We start from the raw sequence: 16,006 nt of genomic DNA on the forward strand, positions 1-16,006 counted from the left end.
CCAATGGGGCTGCGTCTCGAGCCGCTGGGCAAAAGCGGCCAATCAGCAGACGCACCTGGGAGGGCGCTGTCCTTCAGTGGCCAATCAGTGCAAAGTTTACACTTCACACGCTTTGGGGGTTTGCATCATCAGCCCGACGTCTGCCGAGGCGTGGGAGGGGCCTCGTCCTTTCCTGGCCAATGGGGGCGACGGCGCGGAAAGGAGCCTGGCGGAAGTGGCCTCGGCGGAAGTGCCGGAAGGGAGTTCTGCAGGACATTTCCGGCCGCCCCGCAACCCCGTTGCGGTGGGTCCGGCCGCGCCATGAGCAGCTTCGGCGGGAGGATGCGCGAGTATCCCCGGCTCTCCATCGACCGCTTCGACCGCGAGAACCTCCGCGCCAGAGCCTATTTCCTGTCTCATTGCCACAAAGGTCCGGCCTCGGCGGCTGCCACGCGGCGCCTCCTGCTGCTCTTGCTCCTGCTCCTTCCCCGTTTCCCTTTCGTGAAGCTTCGCCCGAGGAGTTCCTCCTCCTCCTCCTTGCAAGGGGCGGCAGCTACTGCGCATGCTCTTCCTCTTCCCGCCACTTATGAGCATTACTTCTGGCAATTAAAAAATAAAATAAAATGGGAGGGTGCCCTCACAACAACCCTGCGAGGGAGGCCCGGCTGAGAGGCCGCGACTGGCCCAAAGTCACAGCCAGCGAGCCGAGGGAGGACGAACCCCGCTCTCCCCCAGGCCTCGCCCAGCATTCCAACCACTACACTTCACAGCCGCTTGGCTTAGGCTGCCCCCTCAACATCCTTCCAGCCAGTGTTGGTCAACACCGAAGTAGGGAGTGCTTTGCTTTTGTTTTACTATTTATTATTATTATTATTATTATTCACTGCAGGGGCTTAGCCTCGGGAAACAAGACGCATAGATTCAAGTGTTTCTGAGCATGCACCAAGTGCCATCCTTCTCAGGACTGCCCCCTTCATTATGTTTCAAAAGTTGCTGCCTGCCCGGTTGAAACCAGTTGGTGGGAAAACTTTCTTGGCAAATCTCTGGCCCTGGACATGTTCTTCCTGCTAATGTGCGCCTGCCTCTGTTGACACCCCAGAGCCCTTGTCCCTGAGCAGTAACAAGAAAAGTGTCCCCATCTGTCCAGCTCCTGATAACTGCAAGTGCTGGATATCGCAAAAAGTCAAAACATTTTGGGTTTAATGACAGGTGGGGTTGATAAACTCTACCCCCCCCATGCACTCCCCCATTTTAATTTTTTTTTAATTGCCAGAAGTAATGCTCATAAGTGGAGAGTTCCATGTAAGGGCTTGCATTGCACAGTTCAGGAGAAGGAGGGGTTCTAATTTTCGCTATTTCCTTAGCAACTGTTTTAGAAGATTCTGGGATAGGAGCATGATTTAACCCTGCTTCTCACCACGCTGACGCTTGTGTCTGTCCTTCTGCCTGTGCTGAGGCCCAAGACTGTTCTTAGCACGGTGGAGTTCTAAAATAATCTTCCTCTTTTAATATGCTAATATTTAGATCACATGAAAGGCCTGAGAGCTCCTTCCCTAAAAAGAAGACTGGCATGCAGGTAATGAAAAGAGAGAAATACGTGTGCCCATGTGTGTGTGATAATAGGCTGATACCTGTGGTGAGTGAAGGGATAAGAAAGCATCTGCATCTCCTCAGGCTGATCTGCTTAAGGATGAGAAGAAACTTGTTTTTATTTTAAACATGGAAGTTTAGCTTCTCATATTCTGTAACTAAAGACAGTAATCTGTAATTTATAAAATGACCATAGTAGATTATCTGATTTACTGCATACACACCCTCTTTTGCTATGTTTGTTACCTGAGTTCTTAGCATTCTGTCTGGGTCCTTAGTATAAACTCCAGTTTCACTTCCATTTCTCACATGTGGGTAAGTGTAGCTCAGATTCTAAGCATTTCTCCCTCCACTTTCCTGCCCAGTTCTTAAGTGTAGTTTTAGGTTTCATTTTACACTGCTCTTTCTGCAGTGCATATTTTTACATGCCCTGGGAATTGTAGCCAACCTTCTCTATTATCTTCCTAAACGTAGCTCAGCTAATGCAGGGATGGTGCTGGAATGTGGGACTCTAATCTTGGAAGATGAGTCGTTTGGGTAGAGGCAAAGTTGTCTAGCTAGCAAGTGTGTGATGTCAGATGGGTTTCTTCTGTCTGTAGGCAGGGGAAGCGACTACAGGGCATATAATACAGCAGATTGCTTACTTCTCCCTCTTTAAGTCACAGGCACCTTTGCCATATCACAGACTTGCTTGCTGAAGGAGTTTGCAAGGAGGCTGAGAACTACTTTTTGTTGTTTGATTTTATGGATATTGGACAACCACTATTTGCTTTTTTGTGAGACATGTATCTCTTTTTTTCTTCAAAGCTTAAAAGTTCGCTTGTATTGTTCACCAGTAACAAAGGAGTTGCTGCTAACTAATCCACGGTATAAATTTTGGGAGAATCACATTGTAAGTTACCTCTTCTCATGTGTAGTAGATGTAAACAGACACTATTAATGCATCTTAAAGCTGTTATAACTAGCAATGTCAGCAAAAGGTGAAGCTGCCATAATCCTAGGACAGGCATTCCCAAACTCGGTCCTCCAGATGTTTTGGGTCTACAACTCCCATCATCCCTAGCTAACAGGACCAGTGGTCAGGGATGATGGGAATTGTGGTCCCAAAACATCTGGAGGACCGAGTTTGCCTATGCCTGTCCTAGAAGGTGAAGTCCGTTTAAACTGTGTTGTAGTCGCCATCTTTAATATTATGGTAGTATGTCTACTCTGAGTAAAACTTCATGCCACCCTAAGCTTTACTTCGTTCACCTGTTGTGTCTTAAAATGAAATACAAAGGCAGAGCCTCAGGTCGGTGTAGCCTGGGACTTTCTTCCTTTCTTTAGACTGTTCAGTCTCAGGTTCTCCCTGCCCTGGCATAGCCACGGTAGGAGATGGTGGCTCAGGTCTCTTAATGAAGAGAGAACTCCATTAGCAGTTCACCCGCTATTACTTTGATTCTCAAGCTCCTGTCTGATAGACGGTATGTTCCAGACTTTTTGTGGAGCTTCTGTTGGTGCAGAACAGAGGATTATTGGGTTAGTTACACTTCTCTGAAGTCTCTCAGCTCCACTCACCTCACAGGGTGTTTGTTGTGGGGGAGGAAGGGAATCGAGAATGTTAGCCGCTTTGAGACTCCTTCAGGTAGTGAAAAGCGGGATATCAAATCCAAACTCTTCTTCTTCTTCCTCAGGTGCATATCCTCAGGCATTTTGTGGGGCCCACAACAGTTTCTTAGACTTCCATACAGGTTTCTTAGATTTTGACGTGGCCCCAGGCTCCAGAAAGTTGGGGAGCCTTGTCATAAGTTACTGGTAATGGCTTACCTTCCACAGGCATGTGCTTGTCTCCTGATGCTAGCTATTACCATGTCATTAAAAACATCCGTTTTGTATATGCCGTAAAAACAGTTCTCATCACCTATAATGGCCTCTGTACATTTGTTTGTTTTGTCTGTCTGCTGTAGGTTTCCATTGAAGTTGAAACTCCAACGCAGATTTCTCTGGTTGATGAAGCATCTGGTGAGGTAGTCAGTTAAGTTGGCTGTTTAACATTTTAATATTTCACCTAAGTAGGTAGGAGTGCTAGTTACTCTTTGCTCTGAAATTCCAATTTTGGCCAACAAAATGGAAACCTGTTGTCTATTTTACTTTCTTCCCCTGCCTTGTCTGCCCTAATTTCCTCTCTTTTTTATACTGTGCTTTGAAGTCTTCAGGTTTCTCCTCTTTTCTGCATCTTTATAATAAAAGTATATGGTAAAAGCATATGGCACAAGAACCCATGCCATGTAGATTTAAGGGCAGGCAACTTCTAGTCCATGCACCTTATTGGCAGGTGTTTTTCAGGCAGCACTGATTAGTTGGTGGTCTGTGCCTGCACATCTCCTGGCATAGCACTTCCCAGCCACCACTTCTCAGGACTTCACCAGGGCTGATGATCAGCAGATTGTCAGCATTAGGGAAGCACTGGACACGTCTTGCCGGCACCGTTTGAATTCACAGGGCAAGGGCAAAAGTGAGTTGTTGTGACATCAGGCGACTGACAGGTCAGCAGCCTGTCTGCCTCCCCACCCGCCTGTCATATCTGGTGAGAGGGAGATGTATGGAGATAAGGAGTGGATCCACTGGCCAGATTCCCATCCCTGATATAAATGAAGTCAGGGGCAAGAGGCTGTGACTGCTCTCTCCCCACACACCCCAGGCCACGGGGTCCTATCCCCAGATGCCTTGTGCGCACAGGGTTCCGTTTCCCACCTCCTTGTCTTCACTCTGCACGGCAGCCAGGCAAAAACGATTCATTCCAAACTTAACATGAAACGAGTCAATGTCTATGTGTCTTCCTTCATTTGTGTCTCTTTCCAGAAAGAAGATTTAGTTGTAACACTTCTGCCAGCTGGCCATTGCCCAGGATCAGTTATGTATGCATTTTTCTTGCCTTCAAATAATTAATGGACATCAATATTAAAATATATATGTCACAGTGGGTTGTAGTTCTATAAGAATTAAACTGCAGTTAGTTTATTTTGGATGACTTACTTCCCACCACTTCCTGTCCCTGGTTATGGGCATCTGGGCCTTTTAATGGGATGCCTTGGTCTCACACACTGTGCCCAAGCAAAATTGCAGTTTGTATTCATATTGATTACTATTTATTAATGAGTTGGTCTTTCGACATAACATAGAATCAAACACAGTACAAAATAAGATTTAAAAAACAATAAAAACAAAACAAATGAATGACACTGTCAGTTGAACCAGCAGCAGGTTGCAGAATGGGAGACTGGGAGTTGTAGTGGGGGCTTAAATTTCTCTTTTGCCATCCTTTTCTAGTGGTTATTCTGAACCAAAAATTGAAGCCAGGATTTGAGGCTGTTTCTGTAATTAAGAGAGAATCTCATTAGTGTTAGTTGCAGTTAATGCCAATGCTGATGGGAAATGAAATTGCACTTACAGCTTGGGTGAGCAGGGCCTTGTTTGGTTTTTTGTGAGAACTGGGGAGAGCCACAAGAGCAAATGCGCACAGTCACAAGCGTCATTAAGACACTTGGGGCATTACATATGCACCTGTTTATATGCCTCTTCGTCCCACTATGTGCAATCGTCTGCTGCCCAAGTTTCTTAGCCAAAGACCAGTGCCATAGCCCACTCTCCTGGCTTTCACCATTCCATTGTTCCAAAACTCAGCCAAACCCCCAATGCTGAAACTGACAGCAGTGCCTTTTCTCTTGCAGGTTTCTCTTCCAAGGTGAAAGTGGCACTGTGTTGTACACTGGGGATTTCAGACTTGCCAAGGGAGAAGTGGCCAGAATGGAACTTTTGCATTCGGGGAGCAGGTAATGGATTGTAGACCTTTCTGGTTTGGCTTCGTTGCCCTTTGACATTCCCAACGCGATTAGAGGGTCAGGGGCGTGACAGGCAGATCCCTGTTATATTAACCGTTTGCAGGTACAATAACATAACGGGTATGCTTTGCACGTGAAAACCGCTAGAACACACGGACCCTGACTGCAAACCTCTTAACTCTTTAGAGAGCTTTGGCCTGGGAGCTGACAGAAAAGAACCCCGGAGCCTTAGCGCTTGCATGTTGCCTTCCATGGCCACAGCGTGCCGTGGAGATTTGGGCACTGCTTTGATAGGAAGGCTGCTTGGTTTCTTCTAGGTGCATTCATTTCTGAAGGCAAATGTCACCTTTTGGGTGCCAACAGAAATGAGTATATTACTGAGTAACACACAACTGATAGTGCTGTGCCAAGCACAATCATAGTATTGAATTTCTTTCTTACAGAGTGAAAGACATCCAGAGTGTGTATTTGGACACTACTTTCTGTGATCCCAAGTATTATCAGATCCCAAGCAGGGTAAGTAAAATTTGAAGGAAGAGATTTTTTTAAACAAACAAAAAACCCAACATGCATTTTGCTTGCTTGGCGAGAATTCCGCTTGTGACTTTTAGCACCCAACTTTTCAATGAATCCTGGGAACTGTAGTTTATTAGGGGTGCTGAGCGTTGGTAGGAGAACCCTGTTCTCATAGAGCTACAGTTCTCAGAGTGGTTTAACAATCCCTCTTCCCAAGGAACTCTTTTGAGTAGTGGATCTTGAAGTGTGGAAACGTCTTCCGGCAATGCCTGCCCTAGAAGTGGCATCTTCTCCAGGGCTTCCTGTCTGGCCCCAGAGTCTCTCCCTAGGCCACACCCCTCACCAGACCTGCCCATGCCCTCCTGGAGTGCTTCTTTGACCTGAATGAAATGTTGTCTTGAACGGTGCCAATGCCTATTTCTCAGCTGGATGGATGACAGAGAGAAGGAGCAGGAGGGAGGGAGACACATTTGACTTGTGTGTGCCTCTGGCCCTTCCGACTGCTGGTATGTGGACCCTGAAACCCCCCCCCCCCACACATGGAAGGACAGCCCTTGACCAAAAGAAGCTCCCTACTCTGCCTGCACAAAGTGCTTGGTTTTAGTGGCCAAGGATCAGTTGTGGGCTCAACAGAACGCAAATCCATTTAGATCTGCTGTAAGCGAATGCCCTGCAGTCTTTTTCCTTCAACAGGAAGAATGCATGAAAGGCATATTAGAATTAGTGCAAAGCTGGATCTCCCTCAGTCCTTATCATGTGGTGTGGCTGAACTGCAAAGCAGCTTATGGATATGAGTATTTGTTCACAAATCTCAGCGAGGAGCTTGGAGTTAAGGTAAGATTGTCGTTCTGAATACAACCCCTTTCTGAATGGAGCATAACCATGATCCCTCCTCCCCACCACAAGGTAAATTCCTTGGGAAGGAGAAGCTTGCTGTCTCTTTTCCCAGTTAGTCTAGAACAGCACTAATAATGGCAAACTTAATTTCCTAGGTGCACGTGAACAAATTGGAAATGTTTAAAAACATGCCAGAAATCCTCTACCACATCACCTCCAGTCGGCACACTCAGATTCATGCCTGTCGCCATCCAAGGGTGCGTATCTGTCAGCAATTGACACCCCCCTTGGGTGTTAAGTGCTAGAGCCCCTGGGGCTCCATGTTAAAGAAGAGTTTGGCTTTGAAGAAACCAGGAGATGTTTGGCCAAAGCAGTTTTAATGTTCTTATTTGGGGAGAAGGTTTACTTTCCCATGGCTTTTCTAAAATGACTATTCACAGTGCCATAAAATGCACTAAACCAAAATAAAACTAAAGCACAGACGAGATGACAGTAAAGTATCACTTTTAAAAACCCATCAAGGAAGCTATTAGACAGGTGTCCCCCGTCCCCCTGAAAACACCACTCTGAAGGTCAGTCCTAGGTTGGCTGAGTGGAAGGGCTGTAGCTCAGGGACAGCACACAAGCTCTGCAGGTCAACCCCTGGCACATCTGGGTAGAGCTGTCTGCTGCCTGAAATGCCAGGGAGCTGCTTCCAATCAGTCAGCAACACTGAGCGAGATGGAGCAGTAGTCTGACTTGGTGTAAGGCAGCTTCCTGCGTACCTTCAAGGGGAGGGTATTCCAGGAAGCAGATGCCACCTCTGAACAGCTGCTCCTGAGCCCCAGCTGATCCCAGAGGACACTTCAGGGAGGAATGTGTTGGTGGAAAAGAACCTTGCAGTGTGCAGGCTGCTTCAGGGCTTAAGAGATGCTACTCGGCAGCTCCAATTGAGTCCCACAGCACATCAGGAGTATTCAAAGCGTGTCCAATGCTAAGAGCATAGCGAGAAGCTACATTTATTCATAGCTGTGATACTAAGTCCCAGTCTGGGGTGCTAGCGGGGGGGGGGGAGTGCTGAGCTCCCCTCGTTGTGGGATGCTCCTCGAAATATTGCCAAGACCTCCCTCCACCCCAGTTTTAGATGCATGAAAGAACAAACATGGCTGCCCAATAGAGCTGGGCAATATGGCGACACATTGTCTGAAACGAGTATGATGTTCAGATCATGATACTGGTTTCAGACTTATTGAGCTGCCAATACATTGCAGCTTCCCAGCCGCTCGCTGCCAGCACAGTGCAGGCAGATGGGAGTGAAATGTGCTGTGTTGTTGGTGGCCGCGGAGCTGCACTGTATGGCTAGTTCAAATTGCCTGCTGACACCAAAGCCGCAGGCAGGCAGAGCCTGAGAAGGTGCTTGCCTGCAACCTTCTCAGGCTGTGTCCGTCTGCCTGCCTCTGGCTCCATCCAGGCGGGCAGGCTGCCTCTTCCTCCTGGTCAGTCATTCCTGCAGCTGACTGAGGAAAGGGGAGGCTCCCTTGCTCAGGCAGGCAGGCAGACAGACGGAGCCTGAGAAGATGAGCACCTTCTCAGGCTCCATCTGCCTGCCCACCTGTGGCTTTGAGGAAGGCCCCCTGCCACCGCCCCAGAGCAGAATGGGGAAGCAGCCAGACACATTTCAGACATTGTGATGTATCAGTATATCGCGATATTTATCTGCTGATATATGTCAAACACCAGGTATCGCCCAGCCCAACTGCCCAGTTATAGTTTCCTTATTTTCGTAATTTATATCTCATCTTACTGCAAAGCCTCAAGGTGGCTATCGATAAATATAAAACACAATTAGGCCTGAAAGAAGTGAAATGAGGACTTGAGGAGATTCCACACATAGAAGGTTCCAGAACCAATTATTTAGGGGCTTGGGCAGGAGGGGTATTAGCTTTTGGGAGTTGTGTATTTTTTTTAAGGGGGGGAGTAGCAGAGCCCCTTTAAGTCTTTCTGCTGTTCTGTGCCGCCCACAGTCCCACTCCAATTGCAAAAGAGCAACCTTAGATGGGCGGCTCTCTTCACGGTCCCTATACTGTATGAAGCTTCTGACCCTCAGAGCACAAAAGCATCTGGGTGATTTTGCATCTGTTTGAAACAGGTTTTATGTATGTAGTTTTAATTCTCTCAGGGTTTAATTGTATTTTAATGCTTGAATTTTCTGTTTTTAGCAGTTCTTGTTTTTATCTGTAAGCTGCCTTGAGTCTCCTCAGGGAAAAGGTGTGGTATAAATGAAGATGTTTTAATATTAGAATAATATAAGAACTCTGGTGCTCTGTCTCCATTAGGTGGGCAGTCTGTGTACAGGAGGCAGCCAGTTGTGTGTGTGTGTGTGTGTTCATTTCTCACAGGGAAGCAGAGGAACGTGGTAGGTAAAAGAATTTGCAAAGTTACATTAGGTATTGAAAAAAGGACGTGCTTGATCTGCCTGGGTGCTACAGTTAATGCTGTCTCTATGATAGGATGATGAAATGTTCCGAGGGAACAGGTTGCCTTGTGGTGTGATTTCTCAGAATGGAAAGCGGTTGCACATAATTAGCGTCAAGCCATCCACAATGTGGTTTGGAGAGAGGACAAGGAAAACAAATGTAATAGTGAGGTGAGTACTCTTCTCAAGTATTTTGTAAAAAAATTATCAAACAGTCCAGAGCATGGAGCAGCTACTGCTGCCAGACCCCATTTAAAGTGTTGCTGCCAGTAAATAAAGCACTAAATGACCTAATTGTGAATGCAAGAGATGGCTTTCTCCCTTCCAGAGGAGATCAGCCAGTCCCAGCCCACACTCAAGTGAAACTCGAGGGTACTTTTATTTGGGAGAGGATAGGTACATTTAGGTGCTGTAGTTTTGTCACTTTATTGTATACTAGTGGTTTCAGCCCGTTAAAATAACGGGCGCTAGAACATATGTGGAGGGGGCTGCAGCAAAGTTGTTTTTTTTATTTTTAAAGACAGGCATGGTACCTTCTCCCCTGAAGCAGAGTTACCTTTTAGGTTGCTAGGACCCCCAATAAAAATGCAAAAGCCCACATTAGGGAGCTTTTTTATTTCCTGTCACAAAAGTGTGTATTGTTTTGTTTGTTACTATGCTCTCGCTGCGCCTCCCTATCCCGCTCAGCCGTAGGCTGCTATCCTCCCGTGTGCGCTTCTTGGGCAGTTGAGCTCCCCCAGGATTGGCAGCGCAGGGCCGGGCTGTGCAGGTCGCCGGGGCGCGGGCGGGCACACCCGCAGGGCTCTTTCCACACTGGTATCTCCTTGCGGTTGTCCCACCGCCTACAGTGCCATTTGCGCAAAGCAGGAGTTTGCGCTGCAGGTGGCGCTTTGAATGCCGTGGAAGGTGACAGGCAGGCCGGGCTTCTGCAACCCTTGCCGCCGTCTCAACCCCCCCCCCCCAATCTCAGTGGCCCAGGGGCGCAGCTTGGGGGTCTGCCGCCGCCCGCCCCGCCTGCCCGCTTTGCCTCAGGTTCCCGCCGCGGGAGCAGCAGCAGCAGCAGCAGCGTCGGCGGCAGCAGCAGCAGCAGCAGGGTCTGCGAGCCCGCCCTCAGCCCGTGCCTGCCTGAGGGGAAGCGGTGTGGGCGGAGGAGAGAGGCGGCAAGGCGGCCGGGCCAAAGAGGCCTGCCCAGCAGTGTCGCCGCCCCAATGGGCAGCCGCGCTGGCGGGAGCAACAGCGGCAGCAGCCGCAGCGTAGGCGGCGTCTCGCGCAGCCTCCTCAAGATGCCCGCCTCTCCTGAGCGACCTGCGGAGGCAGCGTCGGCTGCCACCCTCCTCAGTGGTGCCACGTCGCCAATCCGGATCTAGAAGTCCACCGGGGCCGAGAGGGTGGGAAAGCGGCGTCACTCGCCTGCACTGCCTGGTACCTGTGAGCCCAGGAGGTTCTGCTGAGCCCAGCACAGCGGAGCAGCAGGCGCCCCCCAGCGCGGCGCAAGAGCGCGACCAGGGCGGAGATCATGGCCCTGCTGCTGGGCAACGAAGGGCGGCGCTGAAAGGGATCCCCCTGAGCGGGTTTGGCGGCCAGGGACAGGCAGCGCCGATAGCCCAGGGAGGAGGAGCCTGGCTCTCTCGGTAGCCGGGCTTGGGGGGTGGGAGGGACGGCCGAGTTTCTCCCGATCCTCGGGTAGCGGTGCAAGAAGCGCCAGCCAGAGCAAGGGTCAGGGAATGGGTGTGACTCTGGTTTGAACCGGGAGAGGAAGGAATTTCACCCAAGGCCCGGGGCCCTCATTGTAGCGGCGGCAGCGGCAGCGTGGCCTTCCTCCTCAGCCTCCCCTCGTCCTCTGCAGCGCCGGCATTCCGATTCAACCGCCCCGCTTCAACTGCCGGCGCTGCTCGCGGCCCAATCTCTCTCCATCCAATCCCTGTGTCCCTGGGGCACATGAGCAGTAGCGCAAACCCAGAGACACACGGACTGGACGCAGAGACACTTGCATTTTATATATATAGATAGTTTCCTTGAATTTTATGTTGATAGCTGCCCTGGCACACATGGCAGAATATAGATAAATAAAGGTATCTTTACGTAGGTGTGCAGCATGACTCTGCAACTGAAAAAGGGCCCTCTAGGGTCTTGTAGTGCTGTAAGGTGGTCCCTGCCCTCTGACATGATCTAAAATACACGACACAAAATGAAAGTGGGGGAAAGAACCAGCCTCGGGCACGAGTTACTAGTTTTAAAGTTCTTCTCGAGTGTTTCCCCTGCCCTTAAAGGCTTGCAGGAACAAGATGCCTGTGGTTGGGGCCTGGCTGGCCCCCCACTTTCTGTGATATTCTTCCAGGGAGGCATGACATCAATTTTTATATGCGATCTGCTTTTTTATTAAGGTGCTGGTGCTGTTCACATATTGATAATTTAATTTCTGGTTTCTGCTTAGGACTGGGGAAAGTTCATACAGAGCTTGCTTTTCTTTCCACTCTTCTTACAGCGAGGTATGGATATTATTTGTTTTGTAAAACAACCCCCTTTTATAATATACAGAACAGTCTTTATAGGATTTTATATTTAGATTTTGTAGCCTTTATAGGATGCATTTTGGGGGTTAGTAAAAGTACAATAATTACTCTTCATCTTTATGAAGTACGTTGAAGCTGCTACATGTTATCTTGGTAATCCTGATAACATCCCTTTGAGGTCGGTTGGTATTTTCCCCTTTTTATAGGCAAGGACTGAGGTTGAGGAGGATGTAGCATGCCTAGGGAAGCCCCTCTTTTCTCTCATAGCAGACAGGAGACTTGAACCAGAAACCTTGCAGCTTGCTCTCTTCGACTCAGCCCCGAGGCTCCACAACTTGAAACAGGCAAAGGGAACCGAGCATTAATAAACGTCCAGAGATTTCACGTGCCCCCAGAATGGCTGATTGTTTTCTGAGTGCATGAGAAGGCGGCAGAATCTGCCTCCTGATAGGAATGTCCACAATAGCAGGTGCTGATTCGGTGTGTGTCATCCATCACATTTGGAGTCTGCCTCTCATCCAAGGATTCCTGCTTCCTTTAAGCCCCTTAATGACCTACTGGCTTTATCCCACTGAAGTGACTCTTGAGAGATAAAAAGTGGCAACCTTAAATGGATGCGTATGTCAGAGAGAAAATCTATAGACGTCTGAGCAAAGGGGTCCTCATGCCTGCTGGGGCCATTCTATGAGCACAGCAGCCTTGTGCGCAAATCAGAATGCTGATGGAGCTTTGGCTGGAGATGGTGACGTGGCGAGACACAGTGCCAGCGTGGTTCAGAGGGCAGAATTGGAACTCTAGTCATCTGCCATCTTGGCTAGCCTCATTTCTTTGTAAAAAGAAAAAAAAGCCTCTCAAAGCAGTGGCAAATAGCACAAAAAGGACTGCAAGCCATGTTTAACTGCAGAAAATTAATTCCTCCTCCAATCCTATTTTGTAGATTCAGGATTTCTTGAGCTACATTCGCCCAGTGAATGTGTATCCCAATGTAATTCCAGTAGGTGTGACAGAAGACAAACTTATGGAAATGTAAGTTTCTGTCTCTTTGTCTCTGGTTCTTTGCTGCAATGTTTTCTAACTAGTGTTAAAAATGACGCTGCCTTGTATGAGTTATTTATGCTCACTGAAACTGCTCAATTGAGAAAGCTTTACTCCTTGTAGTAATTTTCCATCTCTGCTCTGCATAGTAAAACAACATGCTGTCATTGTCCATGTTCACAAGTGAAAGCCAACTTACATTATGAAAGCAGCATCCTGGTGTTTCTGCTGTCTAGTAACATCAGGGAGAGGAGCTTAGGCTCGAGATAAGGAAGTAGGTTTTATGCTTTTATTATTCAAATCGGTTTTATATAGATCTATTTTTATGACACAACCGTACTTTTAGGGAAATATTGTACAGTAGTAATTCATTTATCTTGGGCCTAGGTTAGGCACCCCCCCCTTCCATAATTATAATAAGTCCAGCAAAGTACTTCTGGTTATCTTAGCAGGGTTGTTGGTTGTTGTCTTTTCAATGAACATCTGAATTTGCTGAAAATTAAAGAATGTTTCCAGGGGACATGGGTGGTGCTGTGGTCTAAACCACTGAGCCTAGGGCTTGCCAATCGGAAGGTCGGCGGTTCGAATCCCCGCGACGGGGTGAGCTCCCATTGTTCGGTCCCAGCTCCGGCCAACCTAGCAGTTCAAAAGCACGTCAAAGTGCAAGTAAATAAATAGGTACCGTTCTGGTGGGAAGGTAAACGGTCTTTCCGTGCACTGCTCTGGTTCTCCAGAAGCGGCTTAGTCATGCTGGCCACATGACCCAGAAGCTGTACACCAGCTCCCTCGGCCAATAAAGCGAGATGAGCGCCACAACCCCAGAGTCGTCCGCAACTGGTCAGGGGCATCTTTACCTTTTACTAATGAATGTTTCAGAAATCTAAAAAGCTACAAAATTCTTATTACTTCTTTTCAGTTTAAAGCCATTATGTACATCATACAACAGAAATAACGAGCTGAAATATAAACCACTTGGAGCACTGAAGAGAACCAAACCCTCAGAAACAACAGACACAGGTAAGAGAAAGGCAAGTTTCTCTCTTCAGAGTCAGAGGGAGATGGCAAAGGAAAGGACTCCTGTGGTTTTGAAGCAGTAAATCATGTTTATTGCATGATTATGTCATCTCTCTAATGAACTTACTACATTTTTTAATTTCACTTGCATCTCGCCCTTCTTCTAAGCAACTCAACACGGCATGCATAGTTGCTGTCCACCCTCCAGCTTACATTCCCAACACCCCTGTGGGACTTAGCTTCGACTAAGTGAACATGACTAGCCTCAGGTCACCCAGTAAACTTCATAGCTTTAAGCAGGGATTTTGCTCAGGGTTCCCAAGTTCTAGTCTGACATTCTCTACCTGTACGAATTATCTCCCATAGGGTTGTCCCTGGTTAGCTTGGAGTCCAACAGTCCAGACATCGGTTTACAGCCTCATAGGCTGCTCTGCTGATTCAAGCGTGCAACAGAATCCTGGACTGTGCCCATTCCAATGGTAAATCTCTCTGCATGTAGAAAATAGCTGGGAGTAGTTAGGCAACCTGTTCTCTCATTCTGTGGTTTAGAAGTCTTCCCCCCTGGAAGTTTTATAATCCAGGAAAAGGTGTCCTATGATGGTAAGGCATTTGGAGATTGGCTTCAAGCCATCTTGTTACCTTCTCATGTTCCTGGGTTTTTTGTCTTGGCAGATGGCGGGAGTGACGATCTCTTTGATGCAGAATTGATTCCTATAAGATACAAGATTCCAAAACTTCTCCCAGAAATGACAGCATCTGAAAATAAGCCCCTTACTGAGAACCATCAGGATGACAGTGACAAAACAAGTTATAGGGCAACGCCCATGCCAGCCCCTTTGAAGGTAGATTTCATAGAGTGTGAGGAATCCAACGGTGAGGATGACGATGAGGAGGAAGAACTGGAGGGAGACATGGTTCTAGATGAACTTCTACCACCTAGTGCAGAGTCCGCCACTGTGCTGCCGAATCCAGGATTGGTCTGCTCAGAGCCCACTTGCAAACAAAATGAGGACTTGGAGGTGCCAAAGTGGGATGCCTTCTTTAAGCGACGTGTGGAAGACACAGATACCTCTGAACACGAGGACTATGCTCCAGCTCCCACAGATTCTAGTGAGCCTCAGTCCCCCAACCTGTTCAGCGATAATGAGGATTTTAGTGATTCTACTCACATCTCCTCCCAAAACTCTTCTCAGTCAACGCACATATCGGAACAAGGGAGCCAAGGGTGGGACAGTCAGGCGGATACTGTGCTCATTTCCCCACAAGAGCGAAAGACTTTTGAGTTCAGCCCTTTAAAGAGAGGAGCAGAGCGAGCAATGCTTTACTCATCTTGTTTCCCTGCTGGGGAAAACCGAACAGACATGCAGAGTTGCAAGGCTTTGGCTCACACTGCACCTTCTACGAACAGTATTAAGTCGGAACACCAAGGCAGAGCTCAGGAGGCGAGTGCAGCAGCAGCACCTACTCTGACGCCAAGTGTGCAGGCTGAACCAACTCCGGAGAGGAGCAAACAAGAGAGTTCAGGGCTGCTCAAGCCTGAGGACCAACTAGAGTCTCAGAGCTCTTCTGACTTTGAAATCCCCTCTACCCCCGAGACAGAGGTTCCTAAACCAGACCAGCTGTGCAGCCTGTACAAGAAGCTGGCAGCAGGGGAAAGTCTACACTGATGGGAAACAAAAAGAGCTACCAACTTTTTTCTGTCATGAATGAATGAATGACGTTATTCCTCAAATCATGTATTTTGACAGTTGACCATGTGCCATTTGAATTTTTGCTTTTGTAACTTCCGATTTCAATACTGAAAATGCAAACTATTTTTCTGTTTTTATACGAAGTTGCTTCATTCACACAGAAATTGGAAATCTAATTGAACCATTTGCACTCTGAATTTTAGGTTCTACAATAAAAGTGAGATTTGATAACACAACCTTGGCAATCCTTTTGGAAACCATGGCTTTAAAGTCTCTTGGATTTTAGTTTCTCTTTTCTGTGATCATTCTAACACTTTAATACAGATACCACTAAAACTTTCTATAACCAACACAATGTTTTCAACTCTCCCTAGTCTTTTTTTTACCAGCGGAACAAAGCTGCCATTATTTAAAATTCTCCCTTTTCCTTAAGGTCTGTTAATCTGTTCTTGGCTTCACCTATTGGTCCAAAACCAGTAGCACCTTCATATACATTTTACAGCTTTGGGGCCAACCTGTGTTCACAAAGGACGCTACCGTACCATTTTGCAAATA

The 16,006-nt window shown here is 47.7% G+C and overlaps 1 protein-coding gene across 8 annotated transcripts; it reads left to right on the forward strand.

The window, feature by feature from the left end:
* The first annotated feature begins 254 nt into the window (after positions 1-254).
* DCLRE1C (DNA cross-link repair 1C) lies at positions 255-15,681 on the forward strand. 8 transcript variants are annotated; one of them, XM_033162246.1, is made up of 14 exons: positions 256-409; positions 1,504-1,555; positions 2,377-2,461; positions 3,516-3,575; positions 4,411-4,466; positions 5,280-5,381; positions 5,834-5,906; positions 6,600-6,740; positions 6,899-7,000; positions 9,233-9,369; positions 11,633-11,687; positions 12,649-12,737; positions 13,663-13,763; positions 14,433-15,681. In XM_033162246.1, exons 1-14 carry the CDS (start codon positions 301-303, stop codon positions 15,425-15,427), a joined length of 2,157 nt encoding a protein of 718 aa, XP_033018137.1. In that variant the 5' UTR covers positions 256-300; the 3' UTR covers positions 15,428-15,681. The 8 variants fall into 8 exon arrangements, with proteins under 8 accessions (XP_033018140.1, XP_033018137.1, XP_033018138.1 ...); XM_033162248.1 differs by lacking the exon at positions 256-409 and adding an exon at positions 1,143-1,188; XM_033162249.1 differs by lacking the exon at positions 6,899-7,000 and having other exon boundaries at positions 255-409.
* Positions 15,682-16,006: the final 325 nt, after the last annotated feature.

The sequence above is a fragment of the Lacerta agilis genome, chromosome 10 (assembly GCF_009819535.1).
Source record: "Lacerta agilis isolate rLacAgi1 chromosome 10, rLacAgi1.pri, whole genome shotgun sequence".
Lineage (NCBI taxonomy): Eukaryota > Metazoa > Chordata > Lepidosauria > Squamata > Lacertidae > Lacerta > Lacerta agilis.